This window comes from Geotrypetes seraphini, chromosome 5 (genome assembly GCF_902459505.1).
Source record: "Geotrypetes seraphini chromosome 5, aGeoSer1.1, whole genome shotgun sequence".
Lineage (NCBI taxonomy): Eukaryota > Metazoa > Chordata > Amphibia > Gymnophiona > Dermophiidae > Geotrypetes > Geotrypetes seraphini.
In genome coordinates this window covers 163,521,923-163,532,511 of record NC_047088.1, presented here as the reverse complement: position 1 = coordinate 163,532,511, position 10,589 = coordinate 163,521,923, and the positions used below count along the sequence as shown (strand labels likewise).

The following is a 10,589-nucleotide window of genomic DNA, read 5'->3' as shown; positions in this document are numbered from 1 at the left end:
GGTCTCGCGGCCCACCTGCACACGTGGGCGGAGCTACAAACAGAAATTCAGATTTCACCCATTCAAGTCAATGGAAAAAAATGTAAGAAGCTGTGGGACCGATTTGAACGAAACTTGGTATGCAGATCCCTCACTACCTGGGGTGATATGTTCTGGGGGTCTCGCGGCCCACCTGCACACGTGGGAAGGGTGGGTTCACCCAAGAATGTATATGTTCTTGCTCCTGGAGGTGAAACTAAAAATGTTGTTTATAATCAATTTTTGTGTTAGTTGAATTGTATTCATTTTGTCAAATATTTCACATTATACTTTGAATATTTTACTTTTTATAAAGCTGGAACAACATTATTTCATTCACCACTATAAAGTATCTTTATTTAAATCCATTTACAGTGTTATTGCTATAATTAAATACCCGTGCAACGCCGAGGCATCAGCTAGTCCCTTATAAAACTAGAATTGCACTTTTTCCAATTCATTTGGAACCTTCAATTGAAGATTTTTTTTTTCCTTCTCGCTACAGATCTCTCAATTGTTTCTTGAAAATCAAGATGGATAACACCTGGAGCACTGGATTCAGCTATACAGTATCTAAAGAAGATTGAGACAGACTCATACCAACACAACTTTAAATCTAATCTTACTTTTGAAGAACAGTCAGCACTTAAACCAGAGGTGTCCAACCTTTTGGCTTTCCTGGGCCGCATTGGCCGAAAAAAATGTTTCTGGGGCCGCATAAATGTGCAAACACTGCAGCAAGACAGAGGAGGGAGCTGGCAAAACGGTAAACATCTGGGGGCAGCAGAGGAAAACACTGCATCGCCCTCGACCGGGGCAGCACAAAATACTTCATGGGGCCGCATGCGGCCCTGGGGCCGCATGTTGTACACCCCTGACTTAAACAATTGCAAGAAGATGTGTGATTTTAAAGGCTGATAAGGGTGGTGGCACAGTGGTACCATACAGTCCTTGCACTAAAGCTGTCAAACAGAACATTAAGCTTGACTGACAGCTAAATCAGAGTATAACATCACTGTAGAGACCCAGAATTCTTGAACAAATCTTTAATGCAACAATCGAACAAAAGGAATACAACTTACAATTGGAAGTGCTATACCCGAATCTTGCTTTGGTAACAAGGAGTCTGTCCCAACCAATTCTCGCTCTCTTTCCAAGTGTGCAGGATTAGAGCATGGAGTATCTTTCATGCATGCTTCTGGATATCCATAAGTACTGTATGTGTGCAACTTTTCACAGAAAAAGAACCTCTATACATTTCAGCAGGACCAGCTTTACCAATTAAGAGACCCTGTGTGGAACAGTTTGGGCCCACCCTAGTATTCTGGTATATCCCCCTGTCTCCAGTTCCCCTCCCCTACCTTAAAACATGCTTTTCTCCTTAGAAGGCTCAGGACAGTGGCAGCAATTTGCATAGGCTTTCTGCCGGCAACCTTGGTGCCTGATTTCTGCTGCATTCCATCCCCTTCTGATGTTTCCACAAAGGTGGAACACGGCAGAGAGCAGCTGACCTATATGAATCACTGAAGCTGCTCTGAGCTCTCTATGGAGAAATGCTATTTTAAGTGGGGGACTTCAGCGACAGGGGGACATGCCCGAGTAGGGCTCTGTACAGCTGCCCCTGTTGCCCCCTGTTAAGGTTGATCCTGCACTTCAGGGGCAGATTTGTGTATATACTTTGCCTGGAAATAGGGACTATCATATCTTAGAACACCATTCCTTTCTGGGATGGTAGCAATGGTTCTGCCTGCCCTAAACCTATATACCAGTAAACTAAAAAATCTTTGGTAGCTGTGAGGATTTCTTAGGTGAGGTAGCAGTGTTTTTGGTTGGGCTCAACCCATGGGCCCTTGTAAGTCATGTAAAGATCCTTCCCTTGAGTTTTAAATTACTGTCCTTCTTAAAATGCATGTAAAAAGTCAAAGGAAAGAGAACTAGAAAAAATTATTTTGTTTTGTGTACCTTTGGGTATGCCCCACAACCTTTGGCATACCTGATAAAAAGTCTACAATGGCATACAGGTATCTCTAAATAAGATTGCCCAGAAGTTTCTTCATATACATCTTTACCTTGGCTTCAGGAACATGTGGAGGGGCAAAATCAAAATGTAGGTCTAAGTCCGATTTGGACGTATGGCGGTAGACGTCCAAAGTCGGCAGTGGAAAAATACGTCTTATATATATATTTTTTTTTTTTTTTGAACATCGTCTAAATCAGGGGTGCCCAATAGGTCGATCGCGATCGACTGGTAGCTCGCCAAGGCAAAGTGAGTCGATCATCCAGGACTCCCTTTGCCTTGGCGATCTATCGGGCCGATCAATCTTCCTCTCCCTGGCTGGGCGGAACTTCCTCTCCGACGGCAGAATTGACGTCGGGGAGAGGAAGATTGATTGCCTCGAAGCAGAGAGCGCATGGGGCGTCGTTGGCGTCGGCTTTGGGGCCTGTTATCCGTTGGTGGCGTTTGGGTCCTGTTCCCCGATGGCAGCGGCAGTGGCAGTGGCTTGGGGAAGGGCAGGGAGAAAGAAAGAAAGGGGGCAGACAGGGAGACAGACGGAAAGAAGAGAAACAGGAAAAAAAGAAAGGGGGCATGAAGAGAGAAAGAAAGGGCAGGGAGAGAGGAAGAAAAAGTTGGGGGAGGGAATGAGGTTTGGAGGAGAAGAAGCATACAGGCTGAAAGAAAGATTGGTTGCACAGTCAGAAGAAGAAAGTGCAACCAGAGACTCATGAAATCGCCAAACAAGGTAGAAAAAATTATTTTATTTTAAATTTAGTGATCAAAATGTGTCTGAATTTATATCTGCTGTCTATATTTTACAATATGGTCCCCTTTTACTAAACCACAATAGTGGTTTTTAGCGCAGGGAGCCTATGAGCGTCCAGAGAAGTGCTGGGCATTCAGCGCAGCTCCCTGAGCTAAAAACTGCTATTGTGGTTTAGTAAAAAGGGAGGGGGGTGGGTTTTGTCTATTTTTGTATGGTTGTTACTGAGGTGACAGTGCATAGAGTCATCTGCTTTGACCTCTTTGAAAAAACCCCGGAATAGGAATGATAATTAACAATTCTATGCGTACAGTGTGCGTTGTGTTTTTTTAAAATTTTATTGTTGGTAGATCATTTTGACTTGGTCATTTTAAAAGTAGCTCGTGAGTCAAAAAAGTGTGGGCACCCCTGGTCTAAATAGACATTCAGGCCATCAGGTCGCCTATCTTTATACATATGAAACAGAGAACAAATTCAAATCAAGTTGTGTTTGAATTACCAGACTTCAAATACCCAAGGCACTACTCAATTGATTTTTTTCGTGCCCTTACTGGGGTGATAAATTCATCATCGGTCTTTGGTAAAGTGACTTGTGCTGTGCAAATTTATTTAAATATCATTTTTCAATAAATATAAAAGCGCTTTAAGTGCATAAGGTGCTTAGAAAAGGGGAGCACTTATCTTTTGTGCCCAATTGAGTAGTGCCTTGGATATTTGAGGTCTGGTAATTCAAACACAACTTGATTTGAATTTGTTCTCGGTTTCATATGAATTTTTGTTTTGGACAAATTTGTATTTTCTTCATTTATTGCTGATTTGTTTATCTTTATACCACATTTTTGACCAAAATTTCATCCAAGTCCCAAGCGCCCAGAACAAGATCATTTGGACTAGCGCAGTGGTTCCCAACCCTGTCCTGGAGGAACACCAGGCCAATTGGGTTTTCAGGCTAGCCCTAATGAATATGCATGAAGCAAATTTGCATGCCTATCACTTCCATCATATGCAAATCTCTCTCATGCATATTCATTAGGGCTAGCCTGAAAACCCGATTGGCCTGGTGTTCCTCCAGGACAGGGTTGGGAATCACTGGACTAGCGGACACTCGATGAAGTTACAGGGAAATACTTTTAAAACCAATTAGAGGAAATTTTTTTTCACTCAGAGAATAGTTAAGCTCTGGAACGCGTTGCCAGAAGATGTGGTATGAGCGGATAGCGTAGCTGGTTTTTCGAATGGTTTGGACAAGTTCCTGGAAGAAAAGTCCATAGTCTGTTATTGAGAAAGACACGGGGGAAGCCACTGCTTGCTCTGTATCGGTATCAAGGAATATTGCTACACCTTGGGTTTTGGCCAGGTACTAGTGACCTGGACTGGCTACCGTGACAACTGGCTACTGGGCTTGATGGACCATTAGTCTGAGTCAGTAGGGCTATTCTTATGAACTTAGAAACATAGAAATATGATGGCAGATAAAGGCCGAATGGCTCATCCAATCTGCCCTCCACAGCATCCACTATCTCATCTTTTCCCTAAGAGATCCCACATGTCTGTCCCACATTATCTTGAATTCAGATATTTGATGGGGTCACCCCAGAGGCATGCACATAAACAGTTTATAATATCTATGGCCAAAATGAATGATGATACGTCTCATTCTCAATCTCATGTTTTAATCATTCCAACAATAAATAATTGGATACATACAGTAGTGTAGTAAGGGTGTGGGAGGTGGACTGCCCCGGGTGCCTTCTTGGTGGGGACACTGGCATCTCTCCACTCCCTCATGCCACACTCACACCTTCCCTTCACCCTGTACCGCTTTAAATCTTCACTAGCGTGAACAAATTCTCCAGCCTACCACTCACACCAGCACTGGCTTTCTGTGACCAGGAAGTGATTTCAGAGGGGATCCAGGCCGGCATGAGCAGCAGGCCAGAGAAGCTGTTCATGGTGATGAAGGTTAAAGAGGTACAGGGGAAGGGAGGGCATGAGTGGAGCATGGGGTGCGGGGAAGGAGTGGGGGGACAGAGAGTAGGTCTTGGAGTGCCCCTACCCTCGCTATGCCACTGGATACATACTCATAAATACCATTTGTTTACCACCTCTGTCATAGTGGCTATCTGTACTATTGGTTATTGTCCCAGTTATTTTACCACCAAGAAAAGATTTTAAAGTACAAGTTGGTTATTGACTAAGCCAAGAACTTCTTGTGTGCATTTGTTGATCTTAGTCCTAGTGGTCCTAACCAACCCTCTCTTTTAAAAAAGCTGACAGCACGGGCCAGTAAATGCTCCGACATCCATAGAAATCGAGTGAGCATTGGAGCAAGGGCCGCGTGACACTCAGCTGTATGGCTTTGTAAAAGGGGGCCCAAATAAATTAGTTATATGAGCAGTCCTTCCACAAAGTCTCTTTGGAAAAAAGTAACATAATTTTATGCTGTTTTTTTCTAATTTGCAAAGCAATACTATGTTTATTATATTTTTTCAGATTTATACCCCATTCATGGTCCATCCTTGGCATCTCTGCTGACAAGCCAAGGTATTGCATTTAGAATATATTTTTATCATGGTTTGATTACATCTCACATAATCCCTCAAACGCTTTTGCAATTACAGCATGGGGAACTTTAGCAAAACAGCAAAACCATTCTTCTCTTTTTGTTTGGAAGGCAAGAGCAGAGGAGGTTTTTACAACCCCAAGATGGCTGCCCAGTAACGTAATCGCGCGGGGGCGTGGCCAACCTATCGCCGGTTCCGTTTGTGGGCGGTTGCTGCTGCTTTCCCTGTTTAGACAGGGTGCCTCTGCGAATCTGTTCTAGAGATTCTAGTGCACGTGGAGAGTGATTGCGGTACGAGCTCTAGCAATGGGAGCGGCAGATCTAGGTGAGATTCCCTTATTTCGTGCAGTGTAAACGCGCTGGTTTGTTGTCTATCCCATTGGTGCACATAGACTCGCAGCACCTTGAAAGGGGTTGAAAACATGGTTTCTCTCCGTGCATGTGCGGACTTTCTGCGTGGAAAGGCCTGTTTCAGCAGTACATTTGGAAACGGGTTTACTTTAGGAACTGGAGAAACTGTATGGTTGTATGCTTCTGTAGCTAAAGATGCACCAGTTTTACAGGCCGTGTGATTAGAGCTTCTGAAAACTGGTAGTTTGCTACTGTTACTAAGAAGTTAAGAACATGCACAAACAGGGGAAATAACTTGAGAACCTAATCGTGGCTTTTCAGTAGTTTGCAGAGGATCTAAGGTGCTACTCTTATACAGGCCCCAAGCCATAGAAAATCATTTTTAAAAAATATTAATTTAAATTTTAAAAAATTTAACTGTCCAGCATTCCACTTTGTCATTTATCAACTCTTAGCCAAAACTACAATATGCTGTGTTTTAAATGGGAGGACAGTGCAGGCAGTCACTAGATAGAATGCAAGGATTTCAGTAGCCACCGGTCTCTGCTGGCTGCATTTACTAGTTCCAGTGTTATATATCCTATGGGTGGGGTGTATGTGATCCTTCCCCCCACTTCTGAAAAATCCCTCTGCTGAATTAGAAGGCGGCAGTGGATGTTTCAAGAGGTCACTGGGAATGTATTTGTAGACAAGAGAGGAATAGGAGGAGGGATAATATAAATGGAGAGTATGAGCTAAATTTTAGGCTTCTGGATATCCTATTTCTCCGAACCAAAACAAAAACATCATAGCATAACTATTACCCACACTATTCTAAATCACTGAAGAGAAAAAAGGGGATAATACCACTAATCTGGTATTTCTCAAACTATGTGCCCCGATGAAATTCCAGGTGTGCCATAAGAGGTTCCAGAATTTTACTTTTAAAAATTCCCTTCATAAGTACAATGGTGCCTCGCATAACGGCCGCCTCGCACAGCGAACGCTGCGCACAACGAACTTTATGTCTTGATTCGTACAACGGACTTCGTTTCACACAACGAAGTCCCCCGAGCTGCATCCTTCCGGGGTTCCTGCGGGGTTGGATCGCAGCGGGGTTGGTCGAGCCGCGAGGGTAGTCTCCTTCTCCTTACCTGCCCTGTCGCAGCACACAGCCGAACGGAAATCTTCCCGATGTCAGCACTGACGTCGGAGGGAGGGCTTAAGCAAAGCCCTCCCTTCCTCCGACGTCAGCGCTGACATCAGGAAGACTTCCGGTCGGCTGTGTGCGGCTGCGGCAGGGCAGGTAGGAAGAAGGCAATGGCGAACGAAAGAGGGGGGAGGGGGCGGTCCGCCCCGAAGAATGTGCACAGCTGGTCAGGTCCCCCGATCGACCGACAACAGGCCCGGCCGACAAACCTCCCTGCCCTGTAGCCGCGAATCTAAATTACCTCTTACAGCAGCTTCAATAATCCAGCTGCTGTAAGAAGGTAATTTAGATTCGCGGCTACAGGACAGGGAGATTTGTCCGACCGGGCCTGTTCTGTTGTCAGTCGGGTGCAAAAGCGCCACAAAGGTGGAGGCAGGGAGGGAGGAAAGGTGGAGTGGAGAAGAAAAGACGCTTAAGGGGGGAGAAGGCCGCTGAAAGCACATGTTGGAGCAGGGGATGAGAGGGAGGGAGAGAAGGGGAAATATTGGACAAGGGCAGAAGGGATGCTAAATCATAGGGTGACAGGCAGAGAGAACAACAGGAAAAAGAGTGGAAGCAATCTTGAACCCTGAGGGTGAGGGCAGAGAGAGGTGGTGAGATGATTGATCATGGGGAGAGGGACAAAAGGGAATAGAGATGGGATAGGAAGATAGTGGAAGTAAAAGGACAGGGAGATGTATGTTTTTAGATGTATCTAAATAAAAATAATAACAATTTATCTTTTTTTATGTCATCTTAGCATATTTTATGCTACAGAACGAATTATTTTTTTTAACATGTATTGTTATGGGAAAACGCGTTTCACATAACGAACTTTTCGCATAACAAACTTGCTCCTGGAACCAATTAAGTTCGTTGTGTGAGGCACCACTGTATACACTAAGAATAGATGACATGTACGTCAACATATGCAAGCGTCTGTGCGTAAGAATACAACCGCCCAGAGAAGCATCATTCTTTGATGTGATTGGTCCTTGAAATGGCAAGTAATTTTATTTTTATTTTTTTATGCCGTAGTTATCCTAATTGAGCAACAAAGCATTCAAGGCTTTGTTACTATTTGGATCTTATCTTTGCAACTTGTATTTTCAGCTCTGACAGAAATTAAATTGAAACAAAAGAGAACTGCAAATGGGGGATGTTTGCTTGTGAACTATCGAGCTGTTTTTTGAGTTAGTTTGCATTCAAAAATGAGCACATCCATCACATTGATTAGCAATTCTATCTATTTTAGTTTTACAGCTGTTACAATTGCCCATACATACCTTAAAGAACTTTAAATAAATAAGTAAGTCTGAAATTTCATTTTTTGTTAGTTTTGCAGTTTTATCATCTATAATAATAAAACCCTAGAGCATGCGCTCTTGAAAATTCGTGATTCCTGGCGCCGTGAGATGTACTTCTGTGGCAGTATTCTATTTGACACCTCACGGCACTTGCAGGGGCTGAAGGCGCGCCACTGTGCTCTCTCCCTGCCTGCGTCCTCGCCGCGTCACCTCCCGCCCTCACTCGCCGCTGCCGCCGCTGATCCTCCTCTTCAGAACAGCCTGCGATCGTGGCCGGCTTTAAAGAACCTCGCAGGGCGCTCTCCAACCTCAGTAGCACGCTCCCTCTGACGCACGGGATCGCGTCAGAGGGAATGTGCTACCGAGTTGGAGAGTGGCCTGCTATGTTCGCTAAAGCCGTCCACCACGATCGCAGGCTGCTTTGAAGAGGAGCAGGCCAGAAGACGCCGGGATGGAGGGAGGGTAAGAAGGGGATCAATACCGGGAACCAGGGGGAGAGGGAAAGGGAAAGGGGGCTGCTTTGGGGGGAGGGGTGTGCCTGGGGGGAGACAGAATGGGCCATGGATAGGGAGAGGGAAAGGGGGCAGCTTTGGGGGGGAGATGTGCTGGGGACAGACAGCTTTGCTCTGGGAGGAGACAGAAGGGGCCATGGAGAGATAGGAAGAGGGAAAGGGGGCTGCTTTGGGGGTGTGTGCTGGGGACAGGCAGCTTTGCTCTTGGGGGGGAAGACAGAAGGGGCCATGGAGAGACAGGGAAAGGGGGCTGCTTTGGGGGGGAGGGGTGCACTGGGGGGAGACAGAAGGGGCCATGGAGAGATAGGGAAAGGTGTCTGCTTTGGGGGGAGGTGTGCTGGGGACAGACAGCTTTGCTCTGGGGGGGGGGGGAGAGAGACAGAAGGATACAGACAGCGGCCAAGGAGAGAGAGATAAAGAAACACAGACAGACAGACACATCTATTCTAGCACTCGTTAATATAACGGGCTTAAAGACTAGTTTCAAATATAATGTGCCACTAAAAGCATTTGCTCTGTTTAGTGTGCCAGAGATTAAAAAAAAGTTGTGAGACACTGCACTAATCAAATATAAATTGTCTCAAAAAAATTTGGTTAATGAATACCGCTACTGTTTGGCAATGTTAGAATGGTTATGCTGGTGAAGGCTCCCCTGAAGAAGATCTGACTGATTGAAATGCTCATGTTTGGACAGATTTACGGTATTAGCGTCGGGAGTGTATAAAAGCCAAGTCAGTGCTGGAGTCCAGCTGGGACATTTGAGATAAGTGCTGCCATTTATAGACTTCTCTGTATTATCGATGGTGTTTTTTTATTTTAAGTTGATTGGGATGGAGAGGTTGGACAAATGATTGGAATTTTAACCCAGGATGGTGGATCTGATGGAATAAATGTGGGTTGTGAGATCCTATGATCCATTTGTTCTATGATGTCCCCTCTTTCTTAGTCCATATTTCCTACTTGTGAAGCTGTATTACAAATTTCCTTTGTAAAAAATTTTTGAGACAGTTTATATTCGATTAGTGATATTACTCCCCTGCAACGGCAGCGCGAACACTAACCAATAAAGTGGGGGAGTTGCCACCCTAAACCCCCCGTCGGAGCTCTTTAAAAATTATTTTTTCCCCCGCGTGTTTCTGTCTTCCGCCGAATTGTCGGCGCGCTGGCGTCTGGCTCGCGATTATCCCGTCATCTTTTTCGGTTCATAGACAGTGGAGCGCAAGACGTCAGCGCGCCGACAATTCGGCGCAAGACAGAAGCGCGCGGGGGAAAAAGTAATTTTTAAAGAGCTCCGACGGGGGGTTTGGGGTGGCAACCCCCCCCCCCCACTTTATTGGTTAGTGTTCGCGCTGCTGTCGGAGGGGGGTTCGGGGGATGGAAACCTCCATTATAGCGAAAATTGAACTTTTCTGATTTTTTATGGGGAAAAGTTCCGTTTTCTCTATAATGTGAGGGGTTTCACCCCCTCCCCCCGTAACAGCAGCGCGAACACTAACCAATAAAGTTGGGGGGTTGCCACCCCAAACCCCCCCCCCCGTCGGAGCTCTTTAAAAATTATTTTTTCCCCCACGCACTTCTGTCTTCCGCCGAATTGTCGGCGCTGGATTGTCGATGCACTGGCGTCTGTCGCGCAATTATCCCGTCACCTTTTTTTCTCTTCAGTATCATATTTCTCCTGTTAAAGCCCCAGTGCTGGAGACTCCAGGAGTACTGATTACTTGCTTGCTTACCTATTCTTCCTCTGCTCACTGGCTGCCGCTACAGTGTCGATTGAGTGAGTGAGGAGGGTTGTCAGGACCAGCTCTGCTACTTCGAGAATGGAGTTGGGGAGAGGGGGGTTTGTCAGGAGGTTCAGAGAGGGCTGGGAGATATCCAATAGACATCCAACATCAAAACATGAGTTGCAGCCAC

At 45.4% G+C, this 10,589-nt stretch overlaps 1 protein-coding gene across 1 annotated transcript in view; it reads left to right on the top strand.

The window, feature by feature from the left end:
* Positions 1–5,510: 5,510 nt before the first annotated feature.
* Positions 5,511–10,589, top strand: part of ATIC (5-aminoimidazole-4-carboxamide ribonucleotide formyltransferase/IMP cyclohydrolase) — a 163,531-nt gene continuing 158,452 nt past the window's right edge. The window contains exon 1 of the mRNA XM_033947256.1: positions 5,511–5,665. Coding sequence (XP_033803147.1) covers positions 5,647–5,665 — 19 coding nt within the window. The 5' untranslated portion in view covers positions 5,511–5,646. The remainder of the gene's footprint in view (positions 5,666–10,589) is intronic.